This window comes from Toxoplasma gondii, chromosome V, assembly GCF_000006565.2.
Source record: "Toxoplasma gondii ME49 chromosome V, whole genome shotgun sequence".
Taxonomy (NCBI): domain Eukaryota; phylum Apicomplexa; class Conoidasida; order Eucoccidiorida; family Sarcocystidae; genus Toxoplasma; species Toxoplasma gondii.
In genome coordinates this window covers 1,534,409-1,558,755 of record NC_031472.1, presented here as the reverse complement: position 1 = coordinate 1,558,755, position 24,347 = coordinate 1,534,409, and the positions used below count along the sequence as shown (strand labels likewise).

The 24,347-nt window shown below is 51.6% G+C and overlaps 2 protein-coding genes across 2 annotated transcripts; one reads left to right on the top strand and one right to left on the bottom strand.

Moving 5' to 3' along the window:
- Positions 1-1,812: 1,812 nt before the first annotated feature.
- TGME49_287170 (hypothetical protein) lies at positions 1,813-8,576 on the top strand. Its single transcript, XM_002369272.2, has 3 exons — positions 1,813-3,662; positions 4,467-4,865; positions 5,418-8,576. Exons 1-3 carry the CDS (start codon positions 3,018-3,020, stop codon positions 5,463-5,465), a joined length of 1,092 nt encoding a protein of 363 aa, XP_002369313.1. The 5' UTR covers positions 1,813-3,017; the 3' UTR covers positions 5,466-8,576.
- On the bottom strand, positions 7,184-23,174 carry TGME49_287180 (hypothetical protein). The gene is made up of 11 exons (XM_018782002.1): positions 22,003-23,174; positions 21,330-21,560; positions 19,928-20,043; positions 18,677-18,945; positions 17,992-18,097; positions 17,177-17,541; positions 15,827-16,246; positions 15,061-15,187; positions 14,237-14,366; positions 11,563-13,579; positions 7,184-10,993 (listed from the first exon to the last, which is right to left on the bottom strand). Exons 1-11 carry the CDS (start codon positions 22,639-22,641, stop codon positions 8,877-8,879), a joined length of 6,537 nt encoding a protein of 2,178 aa, XP_018637764.1. The 5' UTR covers positions 22,642-23,174; the 3' UTR covers positions 7,184-8,876.
- Between the last annotated feature and the right edge of the window lie 1,173 nt (positions 23,175-24,347).

The following is a 24,347-nucleotide window of genomic DNA, read 5'->3' as shown; positions in this document are numbered from 1 at the left end:
ACTGTCTCCGAGCGAGTCTCAGCTGCTGGAATTTCCACGGAGCAGACGCTCCACCAGACACACAAGATCATCGAATATAACGGCATGCTCCTTAATAGAACGGTAGAAGCTGTAAACAAAGGACTCCTGAACTCAAAATGAGGAGTGGCAGCTGCGCTCTAGCGCATCGACAGAGTGTATTTGACTGGGAAGTAAAAAAAGTCGCGACAAGATAGTGGGTTGAGGTTTAGTGGCGATGCTTGCCGTGTTCCTTGTGTCTATCCAGCTCACTGCATACTAAAATCAGACCAACAGAGCTCCAATCCCGTGAACCACACCTCAGAGGAGATTCTCTTTCGACAAGACGGGTTTGCCTTCGTCTATTCTTGGCAGCAGGAGACTAGTGTAAGGCTTGGAGAGCGCACTGTTCTCATAGAGTTGGTCCCTACGTAGTTCCTTGGTGTAAGAGTGAAGAGAAGCCGTTCTCTTGTTGCCTGGTTTGATTTCGTAGCTTTTTTCCACCGAGACTACAAGTCATCAACTACAGAGGCTAAGGTCCACCTTCCAAGAAAGTATTTCACCGCTAATGCTGCTACTTCATACTATGTATTTGAGGCAGCACTGCCCAGCGTCTTCCTTCAAATGGATTTCATAGAGAACCTAAAGTCCACGTGGTTGACTGGCAATTGGCCGCTGATGTACAGTTATTCAACATTTTCTTAGCTATCACGCATTCGTTCTAATGCCCCGCTACATTATATAGATCCTAAGAGATGACTACTCTCAGCCCGATCGTTTACTGACTATGCTGGCATCCGAGTCGTCGTTTCTTCGGCTTTAAAAATACGACTGCTAGCTGTTATTCATCCATCATGCCTGGAACGTCACTGATATAGAGTAGGATCAGCATCGTGCCGTGAAGTGACTGCGTTTCAACTTCTTCTGAGCACCTCCTGCAGCAAACGAGAAACGCAAGGACAGCTCGTGAATCCCCTGTTTGGCTAGTCACGAAACTGAGATACCCGCCTGTGAGGTATGTCCGTCTTTCGGCTGCTGCTTCCCTGCCTTTGCACCGTTACCTGCATTCTCCAACAACGATCGACTTTAGTCACTGAATTTCCCTCTCTGTTCCGTTTCTTTGGCGCTTCTCCCTGTGTTACAAAGAGGAAGCGAAAACCGAATTAGCGTGATCGGGCGAAATGCACTGAACTTCCTACGCTGCCACCGGATGTTCTATCGTAATTGTCTCGTGAATGCCGCTGAAATTGACTTTCTCTCCTTTGCCTGTACGGTGTCGCGGTGACTGCGGACTTTCTTTTAGGAAGCAAATCTGTGTCTTCCTTAAGACGAGAAAATTGTTTCTAAGCTTCTCCGAAGGACCCAACCAGTGGCCCCTAGACTCTGAAGAATCATACTACTCCTTGATGGGTAGAGTGTACATCGTCCGACTCAGACCGCTGCCGAATTCAGAGTTTCTCGAGTCTGGGGTGAAAAAAGGCATTTTTCTCACTTCTTCTCTAGGTGTGTTGTGGCGTGGCGGGAGCGACGCTGCGAGTTATCGAGCCAAGAGGGCGGCTTTTCGACAGAAAAAAAGTGATCCGTGCCATCCGCTGCGAAAATTTCTAGATGAGGGACGCTGACACTCTCCTCCAGCGCAATTTCACGGGTTCTTCAGCCTTTTCTACCGTCCTCCGTGCTTGTGAGGCGGGGAAGTTGCGTTCTCGTCTTTAAGCCGTCTACTCCGTGCCGCGCGAAAATCCGAGTTTTCTCGCGGAAACTTCCTCGTTCTGCCACGGAATGGACTGCTTTTCATACTTTCTTCTCAGCGTGCTTGCTCTATGCCAGCCAGTCCGAAGAAACGCATGCAGGAATCGGAGAAAGACGACGTTTTTCTTTGTGCAAAATCCTTCTCGCGCTGATCTGCATTCATGGTGTGTCTAACAGCTCGCTATTTCGAGGTTGAATGGATAAACTCGCATTTCTGCTTTGTTTGTGTATATTTTCGCGGCTCCGCTCTCCAGACGCTTGCTCACGCATATCCCTCTTTTCTTCTAGACACTTCTCTCTCGAAGAGAAACTACAGACGTAACGGCGTTTCTCGTCCGCCGTTCCCTCCACTCTTCCCGCTGCGACGGCGGCTCAAGAAAATCTGGGCGGTGGTAGTTCATTTAAGAGACGTCGAGTGAAGAAAGCCTTTTTCACAACGAGCCTTTCCTCCATTTTCTTGTCTTTCAAAGTGAACAGAAAGGCTTTTTGTCCGCCAAAGTTGTTGGCATTGCGACAACGCCTGGCCTTTTTTGCGTACCTTCCCTAGGTCGCTGGCTCTCTTTCTGGGTTGCAGAAAAAATTCTGTCTCTTCGAAAGATTTCCGCCTCATCAGGAACTCGTCTTTTCTGTGCGCTTCCTGTCCGCGAAAACGAGGCCGCGAAAGAGTCCAAGGAGACAACAAACGGCGGGTCCAGTTGCCGGCGTTGCGGGGGACGTTTCTCAAGTTCCGCTGTGTAGTGCGATTGTTTGCCTGCTTGCTTCCTTTTCCCGCCTTCTTGTTTCATCGTTTCCCTGTCTGTTGACGCGAGGCGTCTTCGTGTACTTCGTCTCACCGTCCTCAGTTTTCTGTTCCCGAGAGGAGTCTTTGTCTCCGTCCCGATCTCGTGCCTTTCTTTTCCTGGCTGTTTCAAAAGTGTACCCCTTCTTACCCTCTCCAGAATCCTTCTTCCATACTTCATATTTCTCTTGGTCCCACCCTCCTCCTCTGAATTAAAAATAACGGTCGTCAGGTACGCCGGGAACAGGTCTTGGATTCTGTACCGGGGTCTGCACTGGTCAATCTCCCGATTTCGACTTCCGTGTTGACTCTCCATGTCCATCGTTTATATCGGCATCGTCCATCTCTACATCGAAATCTATTTGCGTCGACTTCTCTCCTCCGTCGGTTTGCATGGGTGTGTGTGCAGATAGCTGTACGCACTGTTTTATGCGTGTAGCTCGCGTTCTTTTCATGTGAATACGGTCTGTGTTTCATTGCGTCTGTCTCCAAAATGGAGGATTATCGCCAGCGTCATCGGGATGCGTACGAGCGCCGCGTGGCAGAGCAAAAGGCTCGTGAAGAACGCGAGAGACAGGCAGCATCTCAGCGAAACGGTTCGACAGAACCCGCTGTTGCTCCCTCCTCTTGTTCCTCCAGCAACTCACAGAACCCTCCGCAAGATTCCTCGCACGTCTGCTGTCCCTCCTCCTCTGCCTTCTCCCAGCCGCGCTCTTCTCTGTCCTCATCCTCACCCTCTTCGTCTGCCGCGTTACCATCGGGGTCTTCTCCCGCGGCTGCGTCTTCGTCTCATGCACTTGGGGTGGTGGACTCGGACCGGATTTCTGCGGAGGAGGCGGCGTCCCTCGAGGAGGCCCGGCGGCTGCAGAGACAGTTCGAGGCGGAAATGGAGGGCATTCGACCGCCAGACGACACCTACGAGGAAACGCTGATTTCTGAGGACATCCATCCTTCCCACCGAGCCTGGTGGGAAAGACCTAGCGCCTCGCCGATTCGTCTGTCGCGCGCGGCGTCGATGAGAAGTGACGGTCGCAGAGGTCAACAGCCCCCGAGTCGACAGTCTCCTCAGGACGGCGAGGAAGACGACGCCGCTCTCGCCAGACGACTTCAGGAAGAAGAATACAGCCGACATCGAGAGGTACGAACAGCGACGTTCGACAGAGCCGCGCGCGCCGCACAGCAAGACAAAGAAGAGAAGCGAGGCGCCGCAGAGAGAAAAGGAGAGAACGCGCGAGAAGAAAGACAGCAAGACAGAGGGCAAATGAGAAGGGAGAGAACAGACTGGAGCAGAACGGAAGCATGCGAGAAGAAAGAAACGGAGAGAAGAACGAAGTGAAAGATATGAACAGGAAGAAAAGGAGAGAGGGAGGATGAAATGGAGAGGTGAAGAAGACCGTGGGAGAGGAACGAAAGAGAGAGAAAAAGGAAGAAAGCAAGGGAAGAAGCAAGAAAGGAGAGAAGAAGAGAAAGGTAGAAGGAAGAGAGAGGAGGTACAAACGGAGAAGGAAAAGGTGCCTTCTTGTTGAGGACAATGTCGAACTGCGCTCTGCCCCCCCTTGTTATCTTAGCCTGTCCACGGTCACATTAAACAGAGAACGCACTCACTTTTGCAGATGGTTGCACCTCGATCTATTTCGCTGAACACAGAAAGTGTCAACTTCCAGAGAACAACTCAGTTCATCATGTGCACATATGGAGAAAGGATTCCCTTGAATAAAAATACCATCTTTCGCATACGTGTGTGAACCGACATTGTAGAACTATACATACATATATACACATATACGGAAAAAAAAATATATATATATATATGCATATATATATATATATATATATATATATGCTTATTCCCATATGTAGAGTACCGCGCCTTTCCGCATCTTGAGTATCCTGAGTGTTGACGGCTAACTGGGGAAACAGTTGTTTGTGTGTTTTTCTTCAGATGTCTCCTGTTCCAGCGATTCCTTCAGGAGGATCGCCTTCGCGGACGCTGTCTGCTCACACCCCACCTCAAGGTCTGGCGTCTCGTGGAGGGAATCCAGCGTCTCCTTTTCACATGAATGTTTCGCCCGGGAGGTGCGTGATCGACGTAGACCGAGAGAGCGACAGCGAGGTGCAGGTTGTCTCTTCGCGTCCGAACTCACCCTCTCCGGCTTCTCCACCCCACACTCGCCAAGGAGACACTTCTGCCGGCTCGGTGTCTCCGTGGGGCTTTCGAGGGACCTCGCCTGCACTGGACGCGAGCGCAGGGGGTCTTACTCCGGGAAGTGCGGCAGCCTATCCAGCCGCCTCTCCAGAGGCGGAAGTTTTCGCCGCTGCTGGCATTGATATTGATTCCGATGTGAGTCTAAAAAATGTAAAAAAATCCGGACATTCATGTACATTTATATTCGTGTATAAATACATGCGTATACATAGAGCTAGAGATCAGTAAATACATCTGTATATGTTCATACGTATCTATATATATATATATATATATATATATATATGCATGTAACGTAGAGCTAAGCGATAAGTTGTCTTTGCCATCTCTCGTCTCGGGTCCTCTCCTTTCCTCTGTTGTTTCCTTTCTTCTTCTATGACTGTCTTTCGCCTCTCTCAATTGTCACGGTCCTTCACTCTGATCTCTTCTTTCTTCCCTCTCTACGGTTATCCTCATAATCTCTGTCGTTCTTTCCTCACGTCTCTCCAGCAGTCTCGTGTGTTTTCATTCCACATTTTCGGTTGGTTTACTGTGCTGCACATGGGGAGCATTCAGGGGATTCGCTTCGTGGAATTCCTGGGTTCTTTCTCACTCTTCTTTTTATCTCTTTCTTCGCCTGCCGGACTGTCCGTGTCCGTCTTCTGGCCCTGCAGCTGCTGAAATTGTCTTCGCTGTCCTCTGTCTCAGGAGGCGATTATGCAAGCTACGATCGCACAGAGCCTCGTGGACATGTAGATCCCAGGCTTTTTCGTCTCGGCCTGCCTGCAGGCTGGCTGTAAAAGCTGGAGGAAGAAGAGTTGAAGCGAAAATAGTTTCTGCTTGGCTCTACACAGCCTTGTGGGCCTGACGCTCGCCCGGGAAGCACACCGGAATGATCTCAAATTCTTTGGGGAAAATGTTGTGCGAGATGCGCTGCTGGTACGAGGGAATGTGTTTAACAGCTCAGAAGAAGATTAAGCTATCGCGACAAAGTGGCTATCCACTTTTCTTTATCTGCGAGATGGGCGAACCAATGCGATGCAGACTTGCGAAAGTGACTTTCGCCGTTTCGCGTTTGCAGTCTCTTTTCTCTTTCGAGAGGAAAAATGCCAAGCGGAAACGCCGCACTTCTCTCGAGAGTTCTTCACTTTCAAAAACGTCCCCGCGCGTCAACCATAGCGACTGTCTCTGTTACTGACGTTTCAACAGACCCTGAGACGCGTCTTCTCCGTCTAGCCTCTATCCTGAAGTTCACATTCTTGTCTATACGTTCTTATATACAGCCTCAATACAAAATAGGTGTATCTGCATGAATGTTTAATATATATATATATATATATATTCAATATTATATAGGCGACCAAGCAGAGAAACGCGTATCCGTGTGTAGAGGCAGAAGAAAGTGCTAGATCCAGAACTGGAGATATATAGAAATGGATGCAGACATACACACACATGATCACAGACAAGTGTGGGGTGCCCACTTTGTCCGTGTCTCCAATCTCGAAGGGCGTTGTTCCATCCCTCTTCTTTTTTTCAGCGTGAGACATGGAAATCGAGGGGCCTCGAGAAAACACAGACAAGTTCCTTTCTTGTGGTTTTTTGCCGCTTTCGATTCTTTGTTGGAGCTGGGTTCCCTCTTGGTCGAACTCGGGAGCCCGGCACAACACCACACACAATCCCTGCAGACGCGCAGACGACTACACGCATCGTTCTGTGTTCCGTCGACGTACTTCTTTGTGTCATTTGGAGGGGACGACGACGCTCGGGAAAAATGGATATCAAAAGTTGACAGTATGCATGGGCACGTGGAGTTTCTCTCTTCTCTCAAAACCGCAGCAAAATGCTCAACCGGGGAAGAGTTCTACAGATGCATATATATATATATATATATATATATATATATAGTATGCATGCACACAGAAGTATCCGCCTACATATATGTATATATATATATATATAAATGCAGGCGGATACTTATATTGTCATTCTGTGTCAAGCGTTTACACGTTTGAAGAAGTTGAGCGTTGATGTGAGTCCCCGCTGGTCTTTCCTCGCGTCGTTGGGAGGAGTTCAGAGGCTTGAGTCTTTTTTTAATAGGATTTTGCGAAACGAATTGGACATATTCCGTAGTCGTTGTCGTCAGATTGAAGTGGAGAAGGGAAATCCGCAAACTCGCCAGGTGCTGAACGACTCGTGCGTGGAACAACAAGGCTGAGCAAAATCAAGGGAAGAGATTCCTTAAAGAAACAAACCGAAGCAACCTGAAAGGTCCTGATGGGCTCGAAGCAAACACATCTTCGCTTAGTGTCTTTTTTTTTTCACGCTGTAAAACGTAAGGCGTCGTCAGAAAAAACGACTGAGAAGTCCCCCGTAGAGATCATCTAGTCTACCACACATGAAACCCACAACTCTCGTAAATGCATCACAACCATATATATATATATATATATATATATATGAGAGGTGGATATATGCTTTAGACTTAATATCACCTGGCGGTGTAGATACGGGATAATGTGGGTTTTTTCGCGTGCTATCTTCTGGCTTTTCGAGGTTTGCATGGGGAGACGTGCCTGCACGAAGGTGTATTGATATTTTTTTCGCCTCTCACGTGGACTTCACTTTCTTGTTTTTCGGAAGTGTGACAGAAGATGAGATAGGCACGCGGTACGACTCCGCTTTTTACTCAGCAGGTCCAGAGCGACCAGAACTCCCATCCACTTTTTCTGTCTTTTGACGCCTGGAATATGCGGATAAAAGGCGAGCCTTCTACAGCTCAACTGGTATTGCTGGGACTGTCTACTATGTACATACGGCGGTAGTATCAAGCCCGACCCCGCCGCCACCCAGAGGCAAATTTTTAATGCACGGAACGCCTTTCTTGTTCTTGTTTCCCTCACCCGGAGTGCCGAGAAGTTTCTGTGCAAAGAGTCATTCGACAGTACAACAACTATGAGCACGACACGGTGTGGAGAATGAAAGGTGCCGTTTCTCAAGTGTCGCTTGCATTTATTCGAAGAGAAAAAGTTGCATCCCTCTTGAGATGTTTTACGGAACATGCAGGCTCTCTCTCTCTCTGCGTCGAATTCAATGAAAGACATCTTCATCACCGGTATATCTCGCGTACCTCGAAGCACTGAGGCCAGTCTTTTTTCCAACGTCACTGTTTTTATTCGTGCAGCAAGAACGGATGAAACAGCGAGCTCCATTTGTGTGGACCCTCGCAACCAGCATGAAGATTCCAACAGGTGTGCAAATGCGCCCTTCTTGTCTAGTTTGCAATTGCATTCTGCACGTCTGTTGAATTGGATGGACACACCAGCGTTTTGAGTTTTGGCCCGTGGTTCTCGGAGTCTCTGTACTGTTGGAGGAGCATGGCTACTTGGCTTGCTGCTCTTGGTTTGGACGCTCGTCCTTAACTTAGAGCTAGAAGCGAAGAACTCGACTGAACCATGTGCATTCCCTAGCTTTGCCCGCGCCTTGCCTCCCACCCCGTCGCTTTGAATCCACGTCCACGAGTTCAGATCGCCCGTCGACCTCGTCTGGATCAGGACACTCAACTGAGAGGCGCTGGTCCTTTGGCGCCCCTGCCACCACAGGCTCTAGGGGATGGCGCTTCTGTGCCGCGCCCGGTATTTTCTCGTGACCAGAGTGATTGATAACGCCGTGAGCGAGACTCACATGAAACAGATTCAGCAGCAATCGGGATTGGACAATATGCCCTTCACTAAGTCCTAGATAATGGTTCTAAATCCTGCCGCTACTGACGGGTTAAGTGGAGGACTCTCAGGGAAGCGCCCGGACGCAACGCGTGCATGTCGGCACTCGGAGGTTCAGTGCAAGGGCACCGAAGATCAATTGGTGTTCGAGTTCTCTGTGTTATGCAGCGTGACAGATTTTTGTTCTGTTATGTCACATCCGTTTACACGTGTGTTCCTTGAAATACAGTGTCGAGCTTTGAATGTCTGAGTGTTAATTCGTCAACGATTCATGACTCGACATACAGTCTACAACTGTTTTAACACCTTTGGTTTCCGAGATTCGCAGGCAAACTGCTGGCCCGTTCTACCACTGAGAACATGCACGGTGCGGCATTTTCGTTCCACCCAGAAATGTCTCCAGTCGCAATATTGACGACAGCGAGATCTTCCATTCCAAATCAACTCACGTGGACTTGAGCTTCTTTTTCTTGGACTGAGCATGCGCGTCGTTTGCCTCATCGCCAGTCTCCGATTTCACTTGGGTTTCCTTTTCACTCTTTGGGGCTGGCGCGGGTCTCGCGTCGCCACCAGCTTCCTTTTTCACCGTCCGCTTCCCTTTCGAGTTTCTGCGCTCTTCACGGCGTTTCCGTTTTTCTTCCTTTTTGAACTTTTTCTCCGCCTCGGTCTGCCCCGTCACGTTTTCCTCCCGTCCTTGGAGCGTCCCCACCAAACGCACGACGCTGTCGTGGAGGCCTTGATGGCGGCCGGTTTGTCCCTTGAGTTTCGCTGCAGCGGCTTCTACTTTCTCGCCGATCTCTGTCCAGGCCTCTTGTAGCTCGCGTTCGCCTCGGGTTTCTTCGGCGTTTCTTGAACTCGAAATGTTCGTTTCCTCGACGACGTTTTGCCCGGAACACTCTGCTCGCAGCCGCTCGCGTTTCACCTGCGCGACCGCGGCTTGCAGCAGTGTCTTCAGTGCCAAAAGCATTTCTTTGTGACTTGCCTTCATCTGGCTAGCCGACGAAAACGTTCCTCGACTTCCTTCGACAGCGGCTTCGTCTGCCAAGCTCGCGAGTTGATCTAAAAGCCCCAAGAAGGTTCTTCCGTTTACCTCGTCCCTCACAGGCAAAGGCGGAGACACTGCAACCGCCTCTGCACTCTCTTCCACATCTTCTTCAGTTTCTCGCGTCCGACGGCGTCGCTTGTCTCTGCTGCGTTTTCCACGCCGGGTCCACGCCTCCCAGTCCAGCGAAACCAGGGGCAGCAGACCTGGCGACTTTGTTCTCTTGACAGTCGTCTCCTGCGTTTCTGACCGCGAGTGCTTTCCACCACAGTCTGGCTCCAGGTCTCCGCGATGGGTCGGCTTCTGGCTTCTGTGCTCCTCCGTTCGCCCCGACAGAAAGGTCGGATGCCGAGCGACGGCGGCGCCGATTGCTACACATTCGCGTCGAACAAAGGCACCTCTGGCTCGCTGGCGTGCTGCGCCGAAAAAGTCAATGAAGCGCATGAGTTCTGGGCGCCGTTCCGCAAAAAAGCGGAAGAAGGCCGAGTCCAGTTGCTGCTGGCGACTACTGTGTTTCGTCAGCCAGTCGGTGAGGGCCAAGTTGAGCACCTGGGAGGCGACGCTGCCACCCCAGCTTTCAGACACGCGCGGCTCTCCCGTGAGAAGCTGCGAAAAGAAATCAGCAGTCTGCTGTTCAACTTTAAACAGGTGAACCAGCAGACTCAAACCCACGAACTGGCAGCTCGCTGCAGCTTGCGCTTGGGGCAAGTGACGGCTTGCAATGCACGTTTCCAGAATCTCCAACGCGCGAAGGCCTAGGCACGTCTCAGCGGCTTCCCATGCCCTCCGAAGACCCTTCTCTGCATGCGCAGCTACGCGTGAACCTCCCGAGTTCTTGCCTCTCTCTTTCGGCTTGTCAGACAATGCGTCGACGCCGTCGACAGACCCAAAACTCGCCTGCACCTTGCAGGTGACGCTGTTCGCGAGGCTCTCGAACCCCCGCCCCGGCTTGCGCCACCCGGCGCCCAGCACGAGCGGCGGGACTGCATGCAGCGGGACGAGCGCTTGTTTCGCGGCTCTGGCGTCGGCCTCGGTTTTGACCCCCTCTGCCCAGGACTCTTCTCGCCAGGGAAGGAGCGCAGCAGCCAGCGAAATCGGACGCCTCTCGCTCTCGAGAAGCAGCTCCATTCTCCGAGAAGCGACGACACTCTCGCACTCAGACGAGATGCTCGCGAGAGGACGCTTCCGGTGGCGACTGCCTGAGGCGGTGCATGCATCGAGAACGACTTTCTGTATCTTGTCTGCGATGTGCTGGTGAAGCCCGCCTGTCGGTGTCGCCTTCCCTGCGGCTTTCTTTTGTCGCCGCAAAAAGCTCCTCAAAGCGATCCGGTCGAAGCCACCAAAGAGTGCAGACAACACGGCTAACGCGTCAGACGAACGCGGATTCATTTCCAGGTAAACCTGCAAAAGATCCAGAGCTCGCAAGCGCAACTGAAGGTGCCCCAGACGCTCCCGCTCGAGCTGCTTCCGCTCCGACTGCGCCTGCCGACGAAGCGCGGCATGCGGAGGTGCATAGGCTCCTGAAAAAAACAGGTAAAGAAACGGAGTACAGCAAATGAATTTATACAGAAGAAAGAAACAGATGATGAAAAGAGCTCCACCACTGATGTTTAGAAAGAAACGAATCAAATGAAGGAGACCGGGTACAACAATTGTGTTGAGAAAAGTAGGAACATATTAAGGAAAGGGAGTAGAAACCGTATCCCGAGGGAGGAAAAAACAGACTTCGCGCCAAGAAAAGGCGTCTGAAGACACCGAAGATTGCTCCAGAAGAAATTAATCCTTGTACGGTATGTACCTCCTTGACCCCGTCTTCATGCCTAGTCACCTGAGGCGTCACGGCGCAAGAACGTTTATCAAGAAGGAGGCGGACGCGAAGAGACACCACCAGACAGAAGCCTTTCATGACGAGTTCTCTACGCGTTCAAAGAATCATGCAATGACCAAAATGTTTGTCAATCCATCATCTTGAAAGAATCACAAGACAATGAAGGGTCGACGATTCACCGTCCGCAAGATCAGGCGCATTCAGCTGAAGGATCCGATAGGTGTCAACTGCGACTTGGGCCATCTGTCTCAAGAAACCTACCTGGAAGCGCATCTCCGTCTTCATCGAGCAACGCTCGGTAGGTTGCGTCGGCGTCGAGTTCAATCGAGAAATTGTCATCGTCGTGAGAGTCGCTGTCTCCTTCCTTCGGCCTCTCTCCACTTTCCCCATCGCTCTCCCCCTCTTCACTATCTTCTGAATCGCCGCGTCTCCCCGATTTCTCCCTACTGTTCCCCACTCTATCACCACCTCCTTTTGTGTTTCCCTCCTCTTCTTCCTCGTCTTCTTCTTCTTCCTCGTCTTCGTCCTCTTCCTCTTCTTCATCTTCTTCCTCTTCTGTTTTTTCCTCCTCTTCCTCTTTTTCCTCGTAGTCTTCACTTTTGTCTTGACGGGCCACTGCATTTTCCGTTTCTTGGTTTTCTCCCTCCGCCTCGCCCTTGCGCTCCAACACGATGTCCAGGAGAGCCTCGAGCTCTGTCTCCCTTGAGAAGGGGCAGAGCGCTTTCCAGAGCGAGCGTCCAGTGGCGCGCAAAAAGCCGACGCTTGCACTGTTTCCTTCGAGGAAGATCAGCTGGCTGGCGCTCTTCGCGGTCTCCGATAGAGTGATTGCGAGCTTCGCAGAGGCGCCCCCACATCCTGATTCCTCCCGCGCCTGACTTTTCGTCGATGTCAGAAGCGCAGCGAGGGCCTCAGCCTGAGCTGAGAGATCCTGAAGGAGACTGGCGAAATCCGACAGTTCCTCGCGCTCCTCCTCTTCCTGCACTCCCGCGCTGTCACCCCACTCGGCCGCCTGCGAACCAAAGAGCGGCCCGTCGAGGGGACGGTCTCCCCTCAGTGTCTCCGTTTCGTCGTCGGAGCCCAACAGTGAGGAGTCGGAGCCCAACAGTGAGGAGTCGGAGACGTCGCCGTCGCTGGCTCCGTCCGCGGACGACAGGCGCAATCGCTTCGGTGGACTCCCTTCGCCCACCTCGCCAGCCTCAGCCGCCTCACTCGTCTCCTTGCGCTTGCGTTCTGCCTCGTCGCGCCGCTTCTTGCTCGCAAAAGCCAAATAAGGGTACATCGCCAGAGTCGCGACGCTGGTGGCGACGGCGCGACACGCGGTCTCCAAGCCTTTTTTCACAGCCCTCGCCTCCGGGGAGGTGATCTCCAAAGTCTCTGACGCCCGCAAGGCAACATCGAGGTTTCTCGCATGCGTCGAGGCCTCGAAGCAGAGGCTGAGGAGCGCGTCTCCTTTCTTGCTGTTCGTCGGATTCTCTCCTTTCTCTCGCGTTCTCGCCAGCGCCTTCGACTTGACGCCATGCTCTCGAGTCGAGTCCGACAGATCCTCCGTCTCCTCGGACATCTCGCTCGCAACGGCCAAGCCCGCTACGAGCAGTGACCCGCGAGACAGCTCCAAATGGACTCCCGCCGTCTCTGCAGGCGCTTCCTTCTTCCCGTGGCATCTCCGCGCTGCTGCCCCGTCGGCCGTCACAACGACCTCCACACTGGACTTCTCGTTTTCTGTCTCAGTCGCCATCGCGAGAGAAAAACAAACAGCATGCGCAGCGTGCAAAGCCTCGACGAAGCGCGAGGCCACAGCCGCCGCTGAGGTAGAAGGGGCAGTTGTTGAAGTGGACTGGGGGCTGGCCTCGGTTCCAGAAAAGCTCTGAGACTTGATTAACAAGTCAACAAGGCGCGCGAGAAGGAAAGACTGTAGGGACATGAGTTTGGGCAGGACTCGAGGCCAAGGCGACCGCGCGGAAGAGAAAAGAAACGCGAAAAACTGCGTGAGAGACACCCCTTTGAGGCCCTGAGACATGGCGTCTGAGCGAGAAGAAAGCGAACTCTTGGCAGCCGACAGCAGCCGGGAGGGCGAAGCGAACAGGACCGACGAGAGGGGAGAGCGAGAAGAAACCTGGAAAGACGACGAAAGGAGGAGTGAGAGAAGCAGCGAAGCAAACAACGGGAGACCGCACGCCAAATCCGATCCGGAAGAAGAAAACTGCTGTGGGAGCAACAGGAGAAAGTCGATTAGCCACAACAAACGCCGCCAACTCGACCCTGCCATGTCCGGAGAAGCCTGCGAAAACATCGACACAGAAAGTATTTCGTGTCTAGGTGGGGTGCTGTTGTATCTAAGGAATGGGATCCACTGAAGCAACGAGATCGGTAGGAGTGCGAAATCTTTCATTTCAACAGTCGTGCATCATTCATCACGCAAGAAATAATACTGCAGAAGAAACGTTGACTCAAAAGTCAGTTCGATGCCGCGTCCTCAACTTGGAGAAAAAACAAATCCAGTTCAGCTTTGAATTTGTGCGCGATTGCTCTTGACTTCGAAAGCCGTCCACTGCGAGACTGCTGTGCGTGCAGGCTGAGACTCCGTTGCCGTCCAAGAAAAAAAAGACGAAGGCACGTATTCTCCGATATCCTCCAGGTCTCCGCCTGGTTCTGCATCCACTCAAATCATCTCTGCGTTGCGCCAATCTACGGTTCCAGTCATCTGACCGTCCGTTCTTCCGCCCTGACCTTCTCGCTCTTTTCTCTCGTCCGACGGGCGTCCGTTCCCCGGGTCCCGCCTTCGTCTCGCTCATGAAATGACGCCTCCGCCTCTGGGGTGATTCTACATGTCCCCCACTGTCCTTCGAGTGGCGCGCTCCAGTCGTTCTGAGAGCGGTTAGCTCTAGACGTTTCACGAACTGTCCGTTTTCTTGTTTTCGAGTTTTCAACTTCCTACCTCGGCGGAGCCGTGGCGAGCTGCAAGGCTGCTTTTCTCCGATTCGAAGCTCTCGAAAATCTGAGACAAAATGACTTCTGGGCGCAGTGCCTCCGCGGTCAAACCGCCGCCAAACACCAGCAGGCAAAGTCTGAAAAAGGACAAACCCACAGACGCGAAAACAACGGAGAAAAACCATCACCCAAAGTTGCTGGCCAATCCCAACAGCATGGCCCGAATGTGAGCTGAAGTCATCGGAAACGCGGATGCGTAGGAAGAAATTAAGTCCAAAGGGAACTGCAGGCAAACGGTTTTGCGGGGTACCTCACGCCCTGAGTGAGAGAAAGGTGAGATCTTGAAGCATCCGAGGGAGACACCTGCTTCTTTTGGAGCCGCGCACTGTCCCTCACAAGTCTATACACTGCGCGCTAGTCTCTTCTTTCACAGTAGGTTCATGGAGAACCTGAACTTCGCACTGGTTATTGGCACGGCCCGCCAATTTCAAAGGAAATAAACGCTTCCGGCGCGGTGTCGACAAGCCTCAACGCGATTCAGACGTCTGCGCACAACACGGACGCTGTGTTTTGTCCTTCCACCGGTCTCGGAAGCGTCGGAGGACCCGGATGCGTGGAGTGCCTCCGCATGAACCAGACGATGTTCAACATGCAAATGTCTCTCTGAAAGGCTTGGCAGTTCGTCGGGGAGCTCGTTGGGTTCGTGACACGAAAATCAGGGGAAAAAACGATTTCCACGTCCTTCACGCCGACGGTAGCGGAGAGACGAAAGAGAAAAAAGGCCTTTAACCGAAGGAACATGTGCTCGACGAGGACGCGTTCTGTTCTTACTTCTTCATAACGCCTTTCTTCAGCGGACGGAAACGAACGGCTTCGCCCCAAGAACGCAAAATCTCAAAACGCGAGGAAAGTGGAAGAGATAGAGGCTGACGCAGAACCTCGAGCCTGGCACCGAGAGCTGCAGAGCCAAAAAAAAGAAACACATGCGGCAAACAAGTTGTGGAGACAACGCGGCAAATGCATCGCCTGTGCACAAGACAAAGAAAAACAAGTTAACCGCAAAACAGCAAATGCATCTCTCAGATTCGTCACAAAGATTTGCTGAAGGCGAGAAAACTGCTGCTTTGTGCCGCCGGACTTCTGTGTATCTCTGCATGCCTGGACATGGATGCAGATATGTTTTTTTCTTCCCATTCACCTAGGCCTTCTTATTTACGCGCGTGCAACGCCCGCTGCTGGGGGCGAGAGCGTAAATGTGCTTGCAGAGCACTGTTACATGTCAGAGAAACGCACCTGTAAACTCTTTTGAAATACAAGACCTTCAGCTACCTTAATCAGCCCACTAAGGTGCCGCACAGTAATCACAAAGTACTACGTTGTATCTCAGAACTGGAATTCTATTGAGTATCCGCTCGGCCGTAGGACACTGGGAAAAGCATGCTTTTCGATGTCTTTAAGCGGCAATCTACCCTGTCTCCTCACTGGCGTCATGATCAGTGTCCTGGTTCCCCAAAAAGAGTCACAGAAACGCGCACCCAACTCATGACTGGAGTCTCCTTTCGAGAATTTTTTGTCTCCTGCGTCTCCGTCTCCTTACCTGCACTGGGAGCGTGGCACGTTCTCGCTTCCTGTTTGGCCTTCCGCCTTCGCCTTTCCTTCAGGTTGTCCGGATCCTCGAGAACCTCAGCTAGCTGCTGCTGCACCCAGCCTCTGCATGCGTCCCCCTCGCTTTCTTCGGAGAGTAGAGTCGCAAACAAACCTTCCTCGGTGGGGTCGCGGAGACACCCGCAATCGAGGTGCACCCGCTTCATTTTGTGCTCCTGCGTCTTCCCCACAGAAGATGACACGGGTGCGAACGGGGAGACAGCTAGCCGCGAAGACACGGAGCTCGCCTCTGAGTCCTCCACCGACGCCGACGACAGAGAGGGGGGCGCAGAAACGCTTCTCCCAGTTAAGACGGCGATCAAAATATCCAAAATCCTATCTGCCATCAGGCGCAGGGGGTCGCCGCGGGAGCCTAGGCACAGGAAAACGGAGAAAAAGAAGGACCTAGAAGAACCGGGAATCCGCGTGTGTGATAGGCACTGAGTCGCGGATAGACAAGCAGCGAAGACGCAGTTATCTACGACAAGTCCAGTGAGCGTGAACAGCTCACAGAGCTAGCTGTGTCGTTCCGCTACACAAGACACACGGAGCCCACCCGAGAAGGCGAAAAGATAAGCAGGAGATTTGGAAGTCGTCGGAAATAAAGAAGAGACGCGAAGCTGCTGAGTTCAAGAAATCCGATGTGACGCCTTCAGACGGGGAAAGAAGACTTTCTCGCCTAGCCCGTCAAGGCCAGTTCTCTTCACAGTTGCCTTTCCGGGAAAGACACGGGATGCAAGTCAAGGGGAAGACGCTACGCTCAGAAAAACGGGTGTGACCACCTCAATGCATGCGCGGCAACCTCCGCCTCAAAGCAAACATGCACAGCAGTTCACAGCAAAACTGTGCTCATCTCTCAAAAAACCCCCCGACGAGAAGCCGCCTGTCCTCATAGAGGAGCGCAGCAGCGAGTTTGGAGGACGTTCAACGAGACGCGTGTGCCTATAGATGGCAGCACCTGTTATCTTCTCGAAACTGTTGTGTGTCTTTCTTCTTCAGATTGCAGAGTTGTCTTTCTTCTCGAGAGTCCAGCGTTTGTTTTCTTCCTGGGATTGCAGTATCCACTCCTCCTACAAACTGCACAAGTTTTCTTTACTCAGAAACTGCAGTCTCTGTTTGCTCCTACAGATTGCATTAGTTCTCCCCTACGAAGTGTAGCCGTTTCTCCTGAACACGGTCGCGTTTGTTGTGTCCTACATCCTGCAGCGTTTATTTCGTCTCGGGACTGAAACATTTCTTCCGGATTTCCCTCGTGCATGCGGCGGTCCTTGTTTCCGTGGTTCAGGTGTTCTCCAGTTCTCACCTTCCAGATGTCGGACGAGAGCGCGGAGCAATCCGTCGGCAGCAGCCCAGAACTCGGCGCTGGCTTCCACAGCCTCTTCGCTGGTCAGTTGCCTCTTCCCCGTATCCTTTCTGCTCTTGCGGTCGACACAGTCTTCACCGGCCTCGCGTGCCATTGCGCGATGCTTGAGGCGAATCAAGACCTCGATGGCGAGGCGGAAGCCCAGGAATTCCTTTTGCATGCTCTGCGTTTCCACGCGAGCTTTTTCGCCTTCTCGCTGAGGCGCCTGGTCCTTCACCACTTGCGAGGTCGTCGAAGGCGGAAAGAGCGTCTTATCCACGTTCCGGCACCACCTGAGAAATGTATCCTTTGGCTCCAAGTCGATTCTGCAACGAAAGAGAAACGAGAGAGAAAAAGTGATAACAACGAGTCTCCCTCGACACAGAAAGTCGCGTTTCGGGTCTGGTCTCCGGAAACACAAGGCAACACAACCAGGCCGAAAAACCAGAAACGGATGAAGAAACTTCAGACCTGCGCTCGAAACTCTTGTCGTGTGTGCACGCATGCAAGGCTAAAAGGGAGAAAAGACGACGAAAAGAGCAAGGGCGGATAAAAAAGTTAACAAGACGGGAAAAGAGCCCCTCACTGTCTCGAGTGTCTGCCCTGCTGCTCTCAGCGGCTTCTCGTCGGCCTGGCGCCTCTTTATCGGAAGTGGACGTGACACTGGTCAGAGGACCACAGAATCTTTGGAGAATGCGATAACCATGGCATGATGTGAAATCCACGAGCATGCATCTAAGTTGGACTGGACATCAAGCTTCGTCCGGTTTACTCACTTGGAGTGAAGTAGCAGTGTCAGGCATGAGTCCCATAGACTGTGAAGGCGAGGGTGGAAGGCCGCTGTATCAGCGAGGAAAGCCATAAGCCGCGGGCGCTCTTCTTCTGCGAAAACAAAGACAAGAAATATTTTTCGATCAGCAAGAAGGTGAGTTTGGACACACTCTTTCACAGACGCTTGCAGAAACAGCCAGCTGATTAGATCCACGCTATGAAACGACAACGAGTCTGGACTGTGGCACAGCACAACATTCCCGCTGGCACAGGGGCTCGGTCAGACAACAAGAGAGAAGAAGAGCACTCGGGATGTGAACACCCACAGTGAATGCCATGAGGTTTACACAGACCAAGTCATTTGGAGTTTACAGAAAACGATAGAATGCTCACCCTTAGCGATCCACTAGAAAGAGACCCCATCCGCAAGCACACAAACGTCTCCGGCCTCTACATGAAACACAAAGCCAATTCACTCCGGGGCTGTCCAGACAGCGAACGAGCCACACAGAAGGAGTTAAGATGGTCACGGTAAAGCAGAAGTCAACGCGTGGCGCAAATTCCCCAGTCAAAGGCAGTTCATATGAACTTAGGCATCCCACTATATTATGTTTTTCAACAGGGGGGGCTAGAGTATGGAAATCCCTGTACAGCAATTTTTTCACAGCGTCTCGGTTTACAGCGAGTTACCATGGAGGAGGTCGACGCTGAACAGAGTCTCCAGATGTTTGAAGTTTTCCTTCTTCCGCCACGCCAAGCGAGAAGCCTCCCACCGAAGATCGAGGAGGAAAGCAGCTAAGCTGCAAGGCAAGCGACCTGTGATGGTTTTTCCGAGTTGCGGCTTTGCTTCTCTCTGCGACGCTTCTCCCTCAGGCAACGAAGGCGCCGTGGTGACTCTTACAGACGCCATCACCCCCAGACGCGCGTGGACGAACTGGAGAGCAATGGACGGAGAGAATCTGCGAAAAAGCCACGCATACAGGGAGCTAGGTGCGTGCAGCTTCGCTACGCGTTCGTTTCGTACTTGCAGCCGCCTTTGGAACACAACCAAGCACCAAGAACGGCAAACAAGAGCTGCAAAACGAACGTTCCGCTGCTCCACCAGACTGCGTGTGGCTGTCAAAGTGTTGCATGACAGGAAGAGAACGGACAGAGGTGGGCTGAGACGTATGCTGTGTATGTACTTCTAGACCGACAGTCATCTTGTGATACGCCCACACTAGAAAACCTAGAATAGAAATACAACCAGTTCACCTAGATAACACCATCCAGTTGTTTGGGAACAACTCCCTTCTAGTGGGTAATTTATGAGACACAATAACACAGTCGAAAGACTGTTGCACCAGTCGGAATGAGCAAACGCGGAAACAACGAAACATTCTTTAACTCAGGTGAATGAAACAGGATTGAACTGTGGGTTAGGTTCAATGCCCTTTTTCACAGGCGTCGGCGTCCATGAGAAAAGACAAATCACACATTGTCACGAAAGCCGACAGCCTAGACATCTATGAGGTATTCGCCACTCAGAGAAAGGCAGAGACGAAACCAGACAGCAAGCATTTGTCGCGCCATCTCTGGGGGGACATCTGCATCTCGCGTAGATCGAGGTGCGCATGCAGTGCCGCAAACAAGAGCTAGGAACAAGCGACGCCGGTGGGCGATGCGAACTGAACTTGGAAAGAGTCTAAATGTATATCCCGCAGAACGGCACATGTCAACATGTCAGCACACGAACTTTCGCGCATGTGTGTTTCAGAGACCTAACGAAGACGTTCTTTCTGCTGTAGAAAAAGTACGAAGCAGCAGAAAAAAAAGACAACACACAGAGAAACGTAGAGAAAAGACGACGGGAAAAGGTTATGAGAGGGAGAACAATACGTGAAGACGAATGCAGATGCGTGATGAGGAATAAACAGCCTGGCCTCTCAATCGTAGACTTACGAGGATAAGTCTACAACAATTCGACGCATGAGCCGGAAAGCCGCTTCCTGCAAGTAGACCTTTTTATCCACGATTTCCCAGAGCGAAGAGAAGGTTGTGTTACACTGAGTGAGGCACTGCAGATAAACACGAACAAGCAGAAACAAGGGGGGAAAACGTTTCACAAGCACACAACCCGTCGTTGTAGCGAAGGAGTCAGACATCACCGACTCTTGCTTTCGTCTCCCGCCTATGTATCAAAGGGAACGTCGCACAAGAGACTCCACTGTATCAACGCGAGCTGTATTGGCAGCATCTTGTAAGTAGACCTCTGGACCTCTGGAGAAATTTCAACACCTATCCACTCGTGCATGTTTACAGGGCCACTACCGTATACTTCTGCGACTAATAAAGGAAACAAACAAATCAAAAAAACGACTCTATCTCCCTTCACTCTGAGCCAAATGGAACGAAACAGGACGAACCGGTCGCAGGGTTGCATGCAGATAAAACCACACACAGCTGCATGCGAAGAATGTCACACAGACACTAGACGGAGAGTATTAATGGGGAGTGGCGATGAGTGCGAAAAAGACGTTTCATGCAGTCTCAGCAAGCTTCCAGAGAAACCCCGTGTGCTTCGATGGAAAAAGATACTTTGGTTAGTCCAGACACTCCTGCCCGGCTCTTCCACACAGGGGACTGTTTTGCTCTCATAGATATTTACAAGGCATGAAACCTCCTATAATGAAATTGAAACTTTTGACTGAAACACTTTCACTTTGGCAGTCTTCTCCCTGTTGCGCGTTCCGCGGGAGTCTCTAAGGAATAAGCAAATCGAATTCTTGTTTGCCTCGCGTTTGTGTAGTAACTGAATGAGGGCCACCAGACCAAGTGGGAAAATGTATGCAGACCTAACTTTATTTACGTAATAATTATTTCCTATGTATATTGGACATTTATTTGTTTGTGTGCGGTTTGCGTCGTCGCCTTGGGGACTACCTCCCCATAGGACTGCTTAGGACACCGAAAAGCGTTGGATTTCGATACTACCGTAAAATGTCATTGAGGCTGTGCCACATCACTCACAGACCTGAGGCAAGCTGAGAGAAACTTCGACCGTTGTCGATATTTCCTTGAGACGTTGATGACACGAATACCACCACACCACCGAGATTCGAGAGAATTTCTTTTAGGAGGGCTAGAAACACTCTTCAGATTCGATAGGAAGCGGTGTGACGCGCCAGTCCACTCGCACCCCCACTAGCTATGTAGCATGTTTCCAAGCTCTCCCTGGACCATTTGAATGAACATCCAATGTGCCAGCTTTTCTCCACACAAACACCTCATCTAGTAACGAAGCGTCGCCGACCATCGTCTCACGGGTTCTCAGAGACTACCAAAGAGCCCCATTCGCACTTACAGCGTTACTTGTAAAATACCCCGTTTTCTGTAAGACAGCGTAGCCGAAAAGGCGGCCGAGAAGAAGTGTCTTGACGTCTGCTGGAAACGCTTTGGCGATAGAAGTGTGCTGCTCAAGCGCAGTCAAAACCTTTTCCCTGGGAACCTCCTTCTTGAAATGGAGGAGGAGAAGAAGCAGAGCCAGAGAATACCCTTGCCGGACACACGCCCTCGGGGACGTGAGCCCTGCGAGCTGGAAGATGGCACGGAAACGCATGGGGCAAGAAATTAAAAAATTAAGAGATGCCGTCTTCCTTTGAGGGCGTACATCCTAACGGAAACAGAGCCCCGATACAATGGAAACAAATGAGTGAAAGTGCATGCAGAACCAACTGTGGTATCGACTACCAGAGGTGTTCTATGATTTTCGTAAGCCACTTCTGTTGAAGACTCCAGTTTCTCTGCCAACTCGCAAATCGGCAGGACGTGGAAATCCTGCGTTGTTTCAGCGGTCTTCAGAAATCCAGGAGGATGGAAGCAAACGGCGAGCCGAGGGAAGCCCAGTAATCGGCTTCGAAGGAAAAGAAGCAGAAAAGGAGACACACAAGGGATTGCAGAGAGTCTGTGAAACCACAGAAGAAGGTGTTTCCCCACGTATCACCCTGTACAGATATCACGGCCCCGACGCAGCTTACCAGCCGATTGGCAGCATACTGGAGATCGTCGCATGCGCTGGACCCATGAAAAGAAATCAGGTTTTTAATCGGTTGACCAAGGTCTCCTTGCCTCCCTTTGAATCCCCGCTTCTTCTTCCGCTTCTGGGACTCAGGCTTCTCCTCTGCTTCGCGAGCGTCAGGTTGTGAGCAGCCAGGCTCAGTCGCCTCCGAGGCCGGCAGGGAAAGGCCGGAGCGGATGGCGCCAGCCTTCTGGCGTTCGACGAGGAACTCTACGATTCCCACAGCAGCTTCCACTCGGGTCTCTGGTTGGCTGTTCCCAAGAGCCCAAAAGAATTCGAGGAAGTGTCTCGCGGAATCCATGGTGAAATCAACGGGAAGACGACACAAAAGAACGAAACAGTCACTCCAGAGACGTCGGACAAGCTGGCAGCGGCGGGGGATGCGCCAGCCTGGTCCCGAAATGCGCCCTAAATGGGCCCGATGTTGACGAACTTGGCGAAGACGAACAAATCTGAAAGGCGGTAATGTCTTTTTGGCTCGGCACGCAGCCAAGACAAAGTCGTTAGGAAGAAACCAAGAGGAAGTTAGTCTCCCGCATCGGAAGCTTCCGGATCCACGGGCCGCGAGACGGATCGTCACGGAACAGTACGCAGACATACAAGAAGTGCGACGAACAAACAGGCGAAAAAAAAAGATCAAGCGCCGAACGAGCGACGGCAGCAGACACTGTACCACATAGAACTCGATTTCTACGGAGAAACATCGTAGGATGGTTGCGCAGTAAATTCAAATGACAGCGACGAGATCCTGAGATCTTCCTGCCTTGGAGTGGCGGAAAACGGTTTGAGGAACGCTGGACTGGAAAACGAGACGTTTCTGTCGCCTCCTCAACTCCCCACTTGGTTTGCTAGCGTGAAGCTACACCGTGGGCGCGACAGCTCCTCGCAAGGCAGGGAAAGGATTGGGAAGAGACAACTGAAACCCTGTGAGAAACCTGAGAAGTGTGAGGAAGTGACCATTCAAAGGTGAGCGCCAGAAACGAAGTCAGGTGTATGTACACCGCAGCAGACGACGGAAGGGTCTGGCGTCCCGGGCCCCACACTGCTTTGACTCGTCGAAGGCGAGGTTCGAGGGACTGGAAACGGGAGAAACTTGCCCTTCCACAGACGAAATCATAACGTGCAGAAGCCATAACGGAAAGAAAGCTATGGGAAATGGAGATCACCGAGACTACATCAGTGGCAAACGCGCTCGTTTCCAAAACCCATGCAGAAAAAACCCTCGAATCTGCATGTGGCCGTTTAGCGTCGATGCATGCCCGCGAAACAACGTCGAAGCATCCTGCGACGCCAGACAGCGCACAAACAGACTGAGTTTTCGCTGTTTCGTTTTATTTCCCAGAGTCTCCTAACCCTGAGACGCCCGGTATTCAAGTCTGACGGAGCGTTATTACCCCATCACGCCATGGTAGATACTGCGCTGCCTTGCTGCTGACAGCCGCCAGTCGTTTGAAAACACGTCTGTTTACCGAACCTTCCGGGAGTGGCTGCGTTTGTCCAGTTCCGACAGGAATGGCATTCTCGGTCATTTTCTTCTGCAGAAACCATAACTAACGTTTCACCTGAGTCCACTGACCTCCAGTTTCTGAATCATGGAGTAACGGGGTAGCAGCAAGACAGTCTGACGGTCTGTCGGAGAGGGCCGCCGACGAGTGTTAGAAAACCTGAATCAGTCTCTCAAGAAACGACAAGGTGACGAGCTTAACGAATGCAGTGGAAGTGTTCACAGCCACCAATTAATCCAGATTCCACAGAGCAGTGCTTGGTCGCTTGTACGAGGCACTTCTTTTTAGGGGTCGCCTCAGTGTGGGGGCCGCAAATGGCAATCCGAGATCGTTGCGGAATTCGCACCGACCTGAGAAGGGTTCGCGACTCTCCTGTGAGAGATGAAGTGACAGAAAGCTTCTTTGAAGACAAGAAAAAGGCATGCAGTGCTAATCAAATAACAAATGAGGCTAGACCTCCTGTCACACATTACAAAAAAGGGGTTCCTAGGTTTTCAGGAACGCAAACAAGGATACACAGGCAGACAGCGAAGCTTACTGACTGAGTACCCTCTCCGGACGGCACTATGAGAGATGCAGCGTGACAAACATGAAAGGGTGAATTCTCTGGTACGGCGTTCAGCATCTCACCACTGTTCGCGGTACTATGTATCCGATGTAACATTAAAACGATTTTTCGCATTACATTTCCCATCGCCTTTCATAGGCTGATCATAGTAGTTCCACATAAATTCATCTTACGTGTAAATGATTCTAGCAGCTTTGCAGACACAGGTGTTGCGCTTAAAGTTGTATTTTA

Coding starts and splice junctions, on each gene's coding strand:
- TGME49_287170 (XM_002369272.2), top strand. CDS start 3,018: ATGGAGGATTATCGCCAGCGTCATCGGGATGCGTACGAGCGCCGCGTG. Junction 3,663..4,466: donor AATACAGCCGACATCGAGAG/GTACGAACAGCG, acceptor GTTTTTCTTCAG/ATGTCTCCTGTTCCAGCGAT. Junction 4,866..5,417: donor GCATTGATATTGATTCCGAT/GTGAGTCTAAAA, acceptor CCTCTGTCTCAG/GAGGCGATTATGCAAGCTAC.
- TGME49_287180 (XM_018782002.1), bottom strand. CDS start 22,641: ATGTCTGCGTACTGTTCCGTGACGATCCGTCTCGCGGCCCGTGGATCC. Junction 18,946..19,927: donor ATTGTTGTAGACTTATCCTC/GTAAGTCTACGA, acceptor GCTTTTTCGCAG/ATTCTCTCCGTCCATTGCTC. Junction 14,367..15,060: donor AAGAAAGGCGTTATGAAGAA/GTAAGAACAGAA, acceptor GTCCTTTTTCAG/ACTTTGCCTGCTGGTGTTTG.